The sequence below is a fragment of the Lynx rufus genome, unplaced genomic scaffold (assembly GCF_022079265.1).
Source record: "Lynx rufus isolate CCGP_SWC_20201006 ecotype Redwood Valley unplaced genomic scaffold, mLynRuf1.p SCAF_9, whole genome shotgun sequence".
Taxonomy (NCBI): Eukaryota; Metazoa; Chordata; class Mammalia; order Carnivora; family Felidae; genus Lynx; species Lynx rufus.
In genome coordinates, this window is record NW_025814897.1 from 61114974 (window position 1) to 61129438 (window position 14465).

The 14465-nt window shown below is 38.1% G+C and overlaps 3 protein-coding genes across 3 annotated transcripts; all 3 read right to left on the reverse strand.

Moving 5' to 3' along the window:
* Positions 1–206: 206 nt before the first annotated feature.
* On the reverse strand, positions 207–1151 carry LOC124506327 (olfactory receptor 51A4). Its single transcript, XM_047072375.1, has one exon. It carries the CDS (start codon positions 1149–1151, stop codon positions 207–209), a length of 945 nt encoding a protein of 314 aa, XP_046928331.1.
* A 5087-nt stretch (positions 1152–6238) lies between these two features.
* LOC124506428 (olfactory receptor 51A7-like) lies at positions 6239–7126 on the reverse strand. The gene has a single exon (XM_047072494.1). It carries the CDS (start codon positions 7124–7126, stop codon positions 6239–6241), a length of 888 nt encoding a protein of 295 aa, XP_046928450.1.
* A 6147-nt stretch (positions 7127–13273) lies between these two features.
* On the reverse strand, positions 13274–14215 carry LOC124506284 (olfactory receptor 51A4-like). Its single transcript, XM_047072319.1, has one exon. It carries the CDS (start codon positions 14213–14215, stop codon positions 13274–13276), a length of 942 nt encoding a protein of 313 aa, XP_046928275.1.
* Positions 14216–14465: the final 250 nt, after the last annotated feature.

Sequence of the window (14465 nt, forward strand, 5' to 3'; positions counted from 1 at the left end):
GTTAACTGGGATAGAATCCCAGAATATACTTCTTGTTTCCTGTTTTATGTTCGTGTTCAGTATCCAGTTTGAATAAAATAAATCTGCTGATAAAACAAGAAAAGTGTATTGATGATTATTTGTGGCAAATATTAGCTTTTTCACAAACTGACCTTGATCTCTTATATAAGAAATTTCCCCAGTATGCATCCTACATTGTCTGATTGTTACATCTGCTTCTGACATAATTTTGCTACAACTCTTACTCTAATCTGTCTCGTTTTCACACAGTACACAATGGGATTCATCATTGGAGGCACAAGTAAAAGAACATTTGCCATGAGAACATTGAAGAGAGGGGAGACATGTCGGACAAACCGATGGACAATGGAAAGGTTAATGATGGGCAGATAGAAGATGATCACTGCACAGATGTGTGAAACACAAGTATTGAGGGCCTTAAGCTGCTCCTTTCGGGATGCAATTCCCAGCACAGTCTTGAGGATCAGGAAGTAAGACACAGCAATAAGCATAAAGTCTACCATAACCCACAGTACTCCAAAAAAGCCATATATGACATCAATTCGGTTGTCAGAGCAGGCCAACTTCATGACATCCTGGTGGAGACAGTAGGAATGGGATAATTGGCTTTTATTACAATATTTCAAACTTCTCAAAGTGAAGGGGAAGGGTAGCACTAGGAGGACACTCTTAAGGGATATCACTATTCCTATTTTGACAACTCTGATAGGAGTAAGAATGGATCTGTATCTCAGAGGGCTGTGGATGGCTAGGAAGCGGTCAAACGACATGATCAAGAGCACTGAAGATTCCACTGCTGCAAATCCATGGATGAAGAATTCTTGGGCAAAGCAGGCATTGGCAGAAATTTCAGGGGCATTGAATAAGAAGATCCTCCACATGGTGGGTAGAGAAGAGAAGGACAGGCCCATGTCAGACATGGCTAACATGGAAAGGAAGTAGTACATGGGCTCATGCAAAGAGGGCTCTGTCTTGATCACCAAAAGGATGGTGCAGTTTCCCAGAATAGCAAAAATATACATGCTACATATGGGGATAGAGATCCAGATGTGTGCATATTCCAGCCCTGGCATCCCAACCAAGAAGAAGGTGGTGATTTCAACATCCGATGTATTAATAATGGACATCATACATTTAAAGGACTCTGCAATGAAACAGAGATTCTTGAGTTGGTAAAATATGAATATCTGGAAATTTGCTAGAAAAAAATGCAGTTGTTGAAATTTCTGGCTCTTTTTAAGCTCTCTTTTGGAAGAATACAATATTTATGTGACTATCATAGTGAGAAGTGGATGCCAATTTAGACTAAAATCTGCCTGTAGAATACATGAAGAAAATTTCTTTTGGCCATATTTTTCCTATAGAAAAACTAGAAATTCATTTTGTATTCAGATATTAATTTAATTTCATTTTCCCTTTAAAATATTAGTAAACTCTAGTCAAGTAATGTGTAATTCCCCATTTCTTGCTTTCACATTACAGGTAAGAAGTTGGGTAAAATATATGATTTCTAAAATGACACTATGAAGGCAAAAGAATCTCACAACCCAGTATCTTCCTACCTATTCCACAAAAATATTCTTTCACAAACTACCCTTAGTTCTATTCCCTGCCATCTGAAAATTGTTGGTTATTTAAAAATGCTTTTAAAAATTCCCACTGTTTCCAAATCTTGTATATATTTGTAAGGGCAGTTACTGCAGAGATTATTGATGTATTATGTCTCATGTTTTCCTGACCTGGAATTTGTGATCACTTGTGTAGTGTTGACAGAAGAATGATAATAATGATATAGTATCACAATTTAAGAGAATCTGAATTCTGTTGAAGAATGATTTCCTATTTACATAGTCTCCAAAGGACAATTTTCCCAGAGATATGGCCTTTGGAGTCTTCTTCCTTTTGTATATGAAGTTGTATGTGGTTGATTGCCAAAAAAAAAAAAAAAAAAAGAGTGAAAACAAAATAGATGAGGATATCTGAGTACTTACCAAAAAGCGGACATTTTGGAGAACACTTCTGAGAGTAACTGAAGGATTCCAACAAAATCTCAGAAGTTACCCAAGGCACTTCCTTATATATAAAGGCTTGCCTCTTTTTCTCTTTCTCAGTCTTGTACCTGCCCAAGGGGCACTGAACCCTTGGGGAATTCCAACCAGGACAAGTCTTTTCTGAGAATAAGAATAAACTTGTGCAGATGCAATAAATACACAGAGATGGTTAATACCAAAGAAGTGAAATAAGTATCTAGACTTTGAATTAGGGGCCATTTTGTTTGGAGAGAGGCCTTTAATAACCAGGAGTGGTAAAGACCTGGTAAATCCTGTGAAAAGTCTCTGACACTTCCGTTGGGTTTTTGGCTCAGATATTACTCCTCTGTTCTGAAAAGTGTCAAAGCAGAAATGCTGTGAGTTAAATCAGTGCATTCAAGGAAGTGATGTAGGACAAACACCTTATGATATACATTTTTAGCCTTCTGGTTAACTCCAGAGCCTGTATCCATCCTTCGATCCTTACTCCTAGACATCACTAACTAAATATCCCTTAAAATCAACTTATCCAATAGACTTCATTGTCTCCTTTTCCAATTCTGATCTCTTTTTAGGGAGCTATCTCTATAAGAAGACTTTATGCTTAATATTTAACAAACCCCAAATCTGAGCCCTTTAAACTCTTCTCACTCACATTTTGTTCATAGCAATAGCCAACATTTGTTGAGAATTTAAACTGTTCCACTTATTTTCATTCATTATTGATGATGATTTTGAGTCCTTGGATCTTTTAAATATGACAAGTACACTTATTATCTTCATTTTACTGATGAAGAAAATGTTCTCAAGGAGGTCAAGTAGTCTCTCCAAGATCATTGTACAGTAGAGGTAAGGTAGGAACTCAGGTCTTCTGGATTCCAGATAACTAAGCATATTTCATGCAATGGGGATGGCCAATCAATATTTATGGAGTTATGGATCAAATGGATGGTAGAATTTTATAGTATTTTCTTCACTCTAAACTGCCTATTAGTTAATTCTAGGGATTATATGGAACATGTAACCTCACATTTGTTGACCTTTCAACAAAGAAAATACTAAAGGATTCCAGAGAAAATTCTCTTGAAGCAAAAAATGTATTTATATATACACTCACCTCCATTAATACAGAGTCTTGGATGAGAACTAATATTGAGTAGATCAAAGAGAGGAAGTATAACAAAGTATTACCATAACCCTACAATAACCTCTCTTTAACTTTTTGAAAGTCACTTTATTTTACACAGTTCCTATTATTTTCATCCTCCTCAGAGGATGAAAGTTCCTTTGGCTATATTGTCAGGAATTCTCCATCTTCAACTCTTGCTTTGTATCTCAACTTTCCAGTTCCTTCTCATAAAGGAGATGGCAGAGTGCATCTGGGTTTTTATTATTATTGTGTGTGTCACAATTGCAATAATGGTGTTATATGTTTATTGGCTTATTGCCCAACTTTGGAGACTGATTCCATTTGTTCTATGATAATATTAATAAGCTACAACAGGGAAGTTATCACATCTGTTATTGTTATTTTGATATGTCCAGTCCCTAGCATGTTGAAAGGCATGTGGTAGCTTAGTAGATGTTTGTTGAATCAATTAATGAATGAATTGCATTGTAAAACATGGCATCTTAAATCATATGCTGTTTTTAACTTCGTTGTCTTTAGTATCTTTCCCATTTGGCTATGCTTGCTATGAAGTAAAAGGATAGATTGTGGTAAATCTAACATCTGTTCATATGGACTTTTACTGTGTAAGCTGGCATTATTTATATTTTTGCATGCATAATTTATATAATCTTATTTTGAAAGTTTTATCCACATATAGATTATTATTCAAAGATAGAATATTAATAGGCAATAGGATTAATTATGCATATATATCATAATTATTAACATTTGATCATATAAGTTTAAAGCATTTTTTAATAATAAAAAGACATTACAGATTAATTGAAGTTTCTTGGCTCTGTGCACCAAATGTTAATAAAAATATGCATGTCAAACAGATGGGACAGCTTAAGCAATCCCTCAATGGAAACATATAGGTAAAGTTCATTTATTAGGAAAGAACAGTTAAAAACAAAGATATAACTTCAGTTATATTCAGGAAGAGGGTTTCATGACTCTTGGATAGGTGCTGTCAGTGAAAATAACATACAGCTAGGGGCACCTGGGTGACTCAGTGGGTTGAGCCTCCGACTTTGGCTCAGGTCATGATCTCACAGCTCATGGGTTCAAGCCCCACATCGGGCTCTGTGCTGACAAGCTCAGAGCCTGGCGCCTGCTCTGGATTCTGTGTCTCCCTCTCTCTCTGTCCCTCCCCCACTCATGTTCTGTCTGTCTGTCTGTCTCTCTCTCTCTCTCTGTCTCTCTCAAGGATAAATAAACATTAAAAACATTTTTAAAAAGATAACATACACCTGGATGCCTGTCTCTATTCTTAAGCATAAGATTCCAGAGATGACTATTTTTCCATAATGATTCACGATTATTACTAAATACATTGGTTTGTAATTACTCGTGTAATGATGTTTGTATTTTCTGGGAACTACCCCTACAATCCCTATAGGCCATCATATGAGCTCATTTCTCATGTATATTTTAATAATCATTTTCCTTAAGTAATGGTTTTGACATATTATTTCTCACTGATATCATTCTGCCAACTTTGGCAGTTCTAGTAGACATCTACTGGGTTTGTTTGCTTTCATTTTCATTTATTTGTTTTTGTTTGGTTTATTCCAGTCCATTTCAGCAACTTTTCTAGAAAGAGAAATCCTTACTTTATATTTGCAATCACAATGTTTGAGGTAGTGGCATAGGACTAATTTTATACATGACTAATTTTGCCATTGGCATTAAACTTGTCTCCGTGGATATAGTGTCCATTCTCTTTAGGATATTAAGAAAGCAGTATTCAACCCCTTCCCTAGATCTCTAAGTGGAGATGATAATATGAGTTCTCTCTCCTCTATTAGATAAGATGTAAGAAGTGTCCCCACTGCTTGTTTATCCAGCTTGTGACCACTTACCATACCATGTAGGTTAGCTTCATTCAGAATACTGACAAAGTAGAAAAGAGAGGTGAAGACAGTTAGAGTTAGTGGTGCTAATGACCTGTTTCCTGCACTGAAGTATGCTGTAGCCACCCCCCTTGCCGGTTCCTATAACTTTTACTCCATATCCATGAGCCATTTTAATATCTAAATGTTTTGTTTTTGAGATAATATTATCTGGTTTGTTGTCACTTGTATTGGAGTGTGTACCTCACTAAAGCAAGCTTTTTGATTTTCAGAGTTGAGTGTGGATTAATGATATTCATTTATATTAGAATTAGGTTTAAATTCAGCAGGGAACTTTTAGTGAGATCCTATAGATCTGATGAGATCTTATATATATTTGATATTACTCCATTTTAAAAATTAAATTCTTTTTTCAACACTTTAAAAAAATTATTTTAGGGTGAGAGAGAGAGAGAGAGTGAGAATCTTAAACAGGCTCTATACTCAGCATAGACCCGGACACAGGGGGCTCCATCCACAACGCTGGGATTATGACATGGGCCAAAATCAAAAGCCAGGTACTCAAATGACTGACCCACACAGGTGCCCCTTAAAAATTAAATTCTAAAGAAAGTGCTCATCAAGATAAGTGTACTCTTAATCCCCTTTACCTATTTCACTTATTCCTGTTTCCTCTGGTAGTGACCAGTTTGTTCTGTGTATTTAAGAATCTGGGTTTGTTTTTATCTCCTTTTTTTTTTTATGAAGTTTATTGACAAATTGGTTTCCATACAACACCCAGTGCTCATCCCAAAAGGTGCCCTCCTCAATACCCATCACCCACCCTCCCCTCCCTCCCACCCCCCATCAACCCTCAGTTTGTTCTCAGTTTTTAACAGTCTCTTATGCTTTGGCTCTCTCCCACTCTAACCTCTTTTTTTTTTTTCCTTCCCCTCCCCCATGGGTTCCGGTTAAGTTTCTCAGGATCCACATAAGAGTGAAACCATATGGTATCTGTCTTTCTCTGTATGGCTTATTTCACTTAGCATTACACTCTCCAGTTCCATCCACGTTGCTACAAAAGGCCATATTTCATTTTTTCTCATTGCCACGTAGTATTCCATTGTGTATATATACCACAATTTCTTTATCCATTCAGCACTCTCAACAGGATCCGATTTCTAATCTGCTGACTCATCACTGAGTACACAATGGGATTCATTAGAGGGTACCAGAAGGAAAATATCAGCTATAATGGCCCTAATGACTGGGGAAACATTTTTTGGCAAAGCGATGAAGGGCGGCCAAGGCACATAGAAGATGAACACAGCACAGATGTGGGAGATGCAGGTGTTGAGAGCCTTGAGGCGACCCTTGTGTGAGGCAATGCCTAGAATAAGTTTCAAGATCAACATGTAAGACACAGAAATGCACCCCAAGTACAATAAGGATGTAAGAGCCACAAAGAGTCCATAGATAACATTGACCCTGTTGTCAGAACAGGCCAGCTTCATGACATCCAGGTGGAGGCAGTAGGAGTGGGATAGAAGGCTTTTCCTACAGAATTTCAGCCTCTTCAGAATAAAGGGGAAAGGGAGGACAAACATGATACATAATGCAGCAAATATGAGGCCGATTTTAAAGACTCTGGCACTGGTCAGGATGGAGGTGTATCTCAGAGAGCTGTAGATGGCTATGAAGTGATCTATGGACATGATGAGAACTGATGACTCTATAACTGAGAATCCATGAATGAAAAACTCTTGTGCAAAGCAGCCATTGGGGGAAATTCCAGTGGCATTGAACAAGAAGATTCTCAGCATGGTTGGAAGGGAGGAGATGGAAAGTCCCAGGTCAGAAAAGGCCAGCATGGAAAGAAAATAATACATTGGAGCATGCAGAGAGGTCTCTGTTTTTATGAAAAAGAGGATAGTGCAGTTCCCCAGGATGGCAAGGAGGTACGTGCGGCAAATGGGGATCAAAACCCAAATGTGAGCATGCTCCATGCCTGGGATCCCAATGAGGAAGAAGGTAGAGATTTCCATTTCAGAGGTGTTCAAGACTGACATTGCAGGAATGTGAGGGGCTCATAATATGAATCTCAGAACCTTCCTGAAATGGCCTAAATAGGTTAGCGTATGCTTTAAAATGTTGGTGTGAAATCTTAGGATTGCACTTTTTTTTTCTTTGTATAAGAATTCTTGGACTAAAACAACATATTTTATAATATACTTGTAGGAGTAATAGCAGGACTCATATAGATAGGATATGAAAAGAAACATGAATATAGATTAATATGCAGTAATTGCTAGCAGATAGATATTTCAAATATTTTAAATGCTTTTCCTGATCTCATTATACAAGAAGGAAGCAGTAAATTTCACAGCTTCTGTAGCCATCTTTTTAAGGATTGTCATGCCTTTAAGTTTGAAACCTGTTTGGAGAAATATAGGATCAAAGAAGGATGTCACTTAGTACAATTGCATTTATAGTTATAAATGAATACTAATTTTTAAAAACAGCTTTCTTTCAAAAAATGGGGCTAGCAAGGGTTAACATCCATATCTAAAAAGATGAAGGTAGACCTGTATGTCACATTTTATGCAAAAGTTATCTCAAAACACATTATAGAGCTCAATCAAAAAAGAGCTACAACAATAAATGTCTTTGAAGGAAACTTAGGTGGTAAGTTTTTGTCATCTGGGGTTGTGCTGTCTGTGAGGTCACTGCTGTTCTTTGTCTTCCCTCTGGCTTCATAGAATCTCATATAAGCAGATACCGTTTTGATGTGCACTAAATGAATGAAAAGTTATACCCTCAATGCAGAGGTATGTATAAATTAAATTTATAAATTTAATTATATGTATAAATTAAATCATAAAATGAATTTTATACAAAACCCACCTTCACACCATTGCTTAAAAATCTGTGAACTCATAGTTTTTTGTTAGAATTGTACAGTTCCTTTCTGTTCATATATAGAGAGAAAATGTAAAGAGATATTTAAACCTATAAAGAAGCATGCTGAGTTAGGACAGACAATAGAGCAAGTAACTCCTAGTGGTCCCTATAGCCTTCTCACTGATGCCCCTGCAAACTCAGTAGTTTTGCATGTCTGCGCCCAGAAACACCTATACTAACCTGTGAGGCAATAACTTTACCATTCAGCAAACATGTCACCCCACAGCCAGCCAGGTTCCAGTACCTGCCTCTGAATTTCTCTCTGTGCCAGGTTAGTGATTCTGGCCTAGACTTGACTGGTTGCTATCATTTAGCAGGACTCTGGACTTCTACCATGCATTTACAGAATTGTTGGACTTTTTAGAGGGTTAGGGTAATGGCGTCCATCCTAATCACTTGGAAACCACAGCCAGCCAGATACCGTGTGAAATTTTTGCTTGAGCTGATACAAAGGCAAGTGGCAGCTATGAACATTTGGGAACTTACTGGTAAGTTGGTAAGTGGTTGTACCCACATGGCAGAGTAAAGAGGAAATGGAGGTGGCATGCAGTCACCAGAATTTCACTGCTATGTAGGCACAACAGTCCATCCTGACCTGCAGAGTCTAGTCCTGCCTTCCTGCTGCTTTCCTATTCGCCCAGAAAGTGTTGGGGATTCCAGCTCAGCAGGCTGTACCCAGAGAAGAAGAAAACTCCCTGGAGGTGAAACCTCAAGAACCCAGGAGAGTCATTCAACCCCCTGTAAATGAGATGAACTAATCCTTTTAGCAAAACACCCCTTAAGCCTCCTCTGCCCCCTCTGGCAGAATATGCTCCTGTCTTCAAAGATCAAGAGCATCATGTGAATACTCTTAGAACAGTTTCACAGTGTCTGATAACTATGCCTGTATGTGTCTGCCTCCTTCACTACACTTTACCCCCTTAAACTTATGTGTGTTTCCTTCTACAAAGTGACAAGGTCTTGAACATTAAATTTGCATCTAGTATTTTCAAATATGGTAGTTTGCAACTGCATTCAGACTTCACTGTGGAATTTTATAAACATAGAGATTTCTAGGCCTACTCTAGAGTCACTGAATCTCTTTACTTGATATTCATGGTATAGTCTTTGCATTTTCTTCGTATAGTATGTGTATTAGTTCCTATGATTATTATGTTATATATGAGTATTGTTTTCACTGTAAAAGTGAAATTGTCAGTTGCATTATATGTACTATGAGCTCTCATTAGACTTTTTATATTTGAATGGTGTAAGTAAAATTAACAATGACCATTTTAAGATAAACGTAACACTCTTCCATTAGCTTAAAATCAATATCTTTTTTAACTTTTTAAAAAAATTTTTTAACGTTTATTTACTTTTGAGACAGAGAGAGACAGAGCATGAACGGGGGAGGGTCAGAAAGAGAGAGGGAGACACAGAATCCGAAACAGGCTCCAGGCTCTGAGCTGTCAGCACAGAGCCCGACGCGGGGCTCGAACTCACGAGCCATGAGATCGTGACCTGAGCCGAAGTCGGACGCTTAACCGACTGAGCCACCCAGGCGCCCCTAAAATCAATATCTTAAAACAATAGTTTTTGTTTGACTCTGATGCATTCATGAAAGCTCTACAGTTAGCAACAGTCCAGAGTTTTATCTTCAATATAAAAGGACCCAGTCAGAGCTTGAGGAAAAGGCCTGCACCCAATACTTCAAACTTCAAAGGACAGGCTCTTAGGTAACTTTCAGTGGGTTGAGCTGTGATTTCCAGAACTCTTTTCATTCAATAGACAATATTTCATGAGACTGTTAACCCAAGATCCAACAGAAGAGTTCATTGCATAGGAGTGGCTGAACTGATGGGTAGCATCCTAATATGTTGTTTGGAATATTGTTGATGTTATCATCTTGTTCTATTTTCTGAATATATAAGGATTTTTCTCTTTCTCTTAAGCTATTTCCAACCAATCATAATCTAGTAGACTCTGCTTTTGTAAAATGCAATGAAACATTTTGAAGTTATAACAGATTCTCATTGAATCCTCAGTGTTCAGGAACTTTTACTGAGTGTCTTTGCTTTTCATACTACGTGTATTTGCATAGATGCAATAAGATCCTGTCCTCTTTTCACCAAAGTATGATTTGGAGGATTGGTTATGCAACCAAGTCCTTTCCTAAAATGTCATATTTGAAAATGTTGCTCATTTAATCAAGTATGACTAGTGACTTTTAGTGAACGAAGTTTGACTGTATAAAATCTGTGCTGACAAAGCCCTCTCAAATAAATCACCCTGTTACTTGGTTTATAGGCATAGCCAGTAAAACTGGTAAGGGAGATCACTTCCATGACAGGACAGGATACTGGGACATTTTGGGGATCTGAGTAAAGGAAATACTGCCCAAATGTATACATACCTGAAGGAGTAATTTGGTGAAGACAATTTCTTGGTTATAGCTCCCTATTCTGGATATAGCGTATGATAGCAGCTTTTAAACATCTAATCTGATTCTGTATGGAAATCTCTAGCACTGCAAACTTAAGAAGGCCCATCTGGTATATCATCATTCTTTCTGCATCTGTGTAATAATGAGATAAAATCTAATGAAAGCCCAATCAAGAATAATCTTTCTTTGAAATTATATTTAATTTAATTTAATTTTTTAATGTTTATTCATTTTTGAGAGACAGAGAGAGGGACAGAGTGTGAGCAAGGGAAGGGCAGACAGAGAGGGAACACACAGTATCAGAAGCAGGCTCCAGGCTCTGAGCTGTCAGCACAGAGCCCAATGCAGGCCTTGAACTCACAAACTGTGAGATCATGACCTGAGCCTAAGTCAGAGATTTAACTGACTGAGCCACCCAGGCACCCCTGAAATTATATTTTATTTAAAATGGGGGAGACTATACAGGAAAACGTGTGCTTCCGTGGGAAGCTACATTTTTTTTTTCTTTTTACTTTTGTTTAATGTAGCTACTAGGAAATTTCACATTACGTATGTAGCTCACTTTATCTTTTATTTTATTTTATTTTATTTATTTTTTTATATATATGAAATTTATTGACAAATTGGTTTCCATACAACACCCAGTGCTCATCCCAAAAGGTGCCCTCCTCAATACCCATCACCCACCCTCTCCTCCCTCCCACCCCCCATCAACCCTCAGTTTGAGAAACTCAACAGGAACCCATGGGGGAGGGGAAGGAAAAAAAAAAAAAAGACGTTAGAGTGGGAGAGAACCAAAGCATAAGAAGCTACATTTTTATAGCATGTTCTGATGGGTTATCTGATTTTGATATGCAGGGACTTGGTATTTTCAATGCTTTTGAGCTATTTTCCAACTCTGTAAGTCTCTGTAAGTTGTAGATACTAACAGCAACAAAGTAATTCAGGTAGGTAGACCAGCAAATAAATTCTGACTGGTGGAGGGTCAATAGGCATGTCTCACAAAGTGAAAGAGACTATTTGTAGTCATTTGCCAAATAATGTCAACATTCCTATCTATAAATATATCTTTTTTTTTTAAATTTTTTTTCAACGTTTATTTATTTTTGACAGAGAGAGACGGAGCATGAATGGGGGAGGGGCAGAGAGAGAGGGAGACACAGAATCGGAAACAGGCTCCAGGCTCTGAGCCATCAGCCCAGAGCCTGACGCGGGGCTCGAACTCCCGGACCGCGAGATCGTGACCTGGCTGAAGTCGGACGCTTAACCGACTGCGCCACCCAGGCGCCCCAAATATATCTTTTATATGGGATCTCCTTTGAACATTTTGTATTATTTGCCTGGTTCTTTCATTAAAAATAAGTTAAATTAGATCTCTAATGGATGTTCATTTTATGCCATTGTGAGAATTATTATTTTTACCTTTTTTGAAAATTAGTCCTTTTAAATTTTATCTATCTATCTATCTGTTTATTTATTTACTTTTAGAGAGAGAGCATGAGAAGGAGAGAGGGGCAGAGGGAGGAGGAAGAATCTCAAGCAGACTCTATGCCCAGAGCAGAACCTGATGCAGGGGCTCAATCTCATGACTGTGAGATCATCACCTGAGCCAAAATCAAGAGTTCAACGCTTACCCAACTGAGCCACTCAGGCACCTTGGCTTGTTTGCTTTATTTATTTATTTATGAGAGAGAGAGCATGGGCATGAGTGGGGGACAGAATGAGAGAGGGAGAGAATCCTAAGCAGGCTCCATGTCCAGTGTGGACCCCAATCAGGGCTCCATCTCATGACTGTTGGGATCATGACCTGAGCCAAAATCAAGAGTCAGAGCCGAAATCAAGAGTCACATGCTTAACTGACTGAGCCACTCATGCACCCCTGAAAATTGGTCTTAGTCAGGGTTTATATCTGTGCCTGAGAGAGAGGCAAATCATATACATTATAAAGAGTTACGACATTTAGAACTCCCACAGAAACTGGGAAGACAGGAAACTTTCTATGATGTATAACATAGACAGTGATATTTTTAATGCTCAGGAAGCAAATACTGAAACAAATGAAATGGGTGAATGAATTAAATTCTTCTTATATTTTTGTTAACACTGCATGTGTTTATTGTTTGTTTTATTGGTTCTATGTGTGCTCATATCATTGTCCATTTCAATTTTAGTTCCTGAGGGCATAGGCATATTTAATAAAAGTCAAAACTATGAATTGGAGAGCACTATTTTATTTATTTTTTTAAGATTATCGATTTATTCTTGGTGGGGGGGGGATACCAGGGAAAGGAGAGAGAGAGAGAGAGAGAGAATCCCAAGCAGGCTCTATACTGACAGTGCATAGCTCAATGTGAGATTTGAACTCATGAACCCACAAGATCATGACCTGAGCTGAGATCAAGAGTTGGACATGTAAACGACTGAGCCACCCAGGCACCCCTGGAGAGCACTATTTTAAATGAAGAGGCAATCCTCTGTCACTTCTGATTGCTATCCAATTGTTAAATAAATGTATACTGTTAATTATCAAATGAATATATAGGATATCACTTTAAGTATGATGAAATTGACAAGCATATATTGTGTTCATGAGGCTGGTTAAAGCAAGCTAGGTGAAAGTGGACACAGAATACAATTTTATATTTATATATGAGCCGTACTCTTAAATCTTAATCCAAAAACATTGCAAGGCTGATTCTTCAATCTTAATAAACATGTTGGAAAGATGATCTTGTAAAGCAATTAATATATGGTGTGATTCCTTGTTGATTCATTCTGCTTGTTCTGTGTCATTCACTGATTGAGTTTGCATTGTGGTTAAGCATCGCTGTCAGCTGTGTTTCTGACACAGCTTCCCTAAAACCATATTTCTTATCTGTTGGCTCTTCACACAGTATACAATGGGATTCATCAATGGAGGTACCAACAGGAAAACATCAGCCATGAAGATCCTAACTATTGGGGAGCTGTGTTTGGCAAACCGGTAGATAACAGTTAGAGAGAAAATGGGAACATAGAAGATGAGCACAGCACAGATGTGGGACACGCAGGTGTTGAGGACCTTGAGCCTTTGTTTCTGTGATGCTATGCTCAATACTGCTTTCAGTATCATCATATAGGACATGAAAATAAATCCTAAGTCTAGGGTGCCTGTGACAGCCACAAATAAGCCATAGATGACATTGACCTTGTTGTCAGAGCAGGCCAGCTTCATGACATCCTGATGGAGGCAGTAGGAATGGGAAAGGAGGGTCTTCTTACAGTATCTTAGATGTTTTAGGGTCAAAGGGAAAGGGAGGATCAACAGAACATTTTTGGAAGAAAAAGCAAGCCCAATTTTGGTGACTCTGGCACTGGTCAGGATGGAAGTGTATCTCAGAGGGTTGCAGATGGCAATAAATCGATCAAAGGACATGATGAGAAGAATTGATGACTCCATAGCTGAGAATCCATGAATAAAAAATTCTTGGGCAAAGCAGGCATCAGGGGAAATTCCTGGAGCATTGAACAAGAATATCCTTAGCATGGTAGGGAGAGATGAGAGGGACAGTCCTAGGTCAGAGAGAGCCAACATGGAGAGAAAATAGTACATGGGTTCGTGCAGAGATGGTTCTGTTTTTATGAAAAACAGAATGGTACAGTTCCCCAGGATGGCAATGAGGTACATGAGGCAAATAGGTATGGAGACCCAAATATGGGCATGCTCCATCCCTGGGATCCCAATCAGGAAGAAGGTAGAAATTTCAGTTTCAGAGCTGTTGACGGTGAACATGACAGGTGAATGAGGGAAACAAGATGAGAAGCTTGGGAGAGGCTTCCTGAAGTGCTGCAAATAGACTGGCTCAGATGCCTGACTCTACCATTTTGGAATCATTGAGGTATTGTGAATCCAAGGGATATGCACATAATTCTTAGGTATAAACCTAAATGGAGAAACCTAGGAAGAGAAGTATTCATCAATGTCCATTAAAAACAAAAACTGAGAGAGAAGGAAAACAAATTTATATCAAAATTGAACATTA

Excerpts from the sequence above, each read along its gene's own strand:
- LOC124506327 (XM_047072375.1), bottom strand. The coding sequence starts at position 1,151 with ATGATGTCCATTATTAATACATCGGATGTTGAAATCACCACCTTCTTC.
- LOC124506428 (XM_047072494.1), bottom strand. The coding sequence starts at position 7,126 with ATGTCAGTCTTGAACACCTCTGAAATGGAAATCTCTACCTTCTTCCTC.
- LOC124506284 (XM_047072319.1), bottom strand. The coding sequence starts at position 14,215 with ATGTTCACCGTCAACAGCTCTGAAACTGAAATTTCTACCTTCTTCCTG.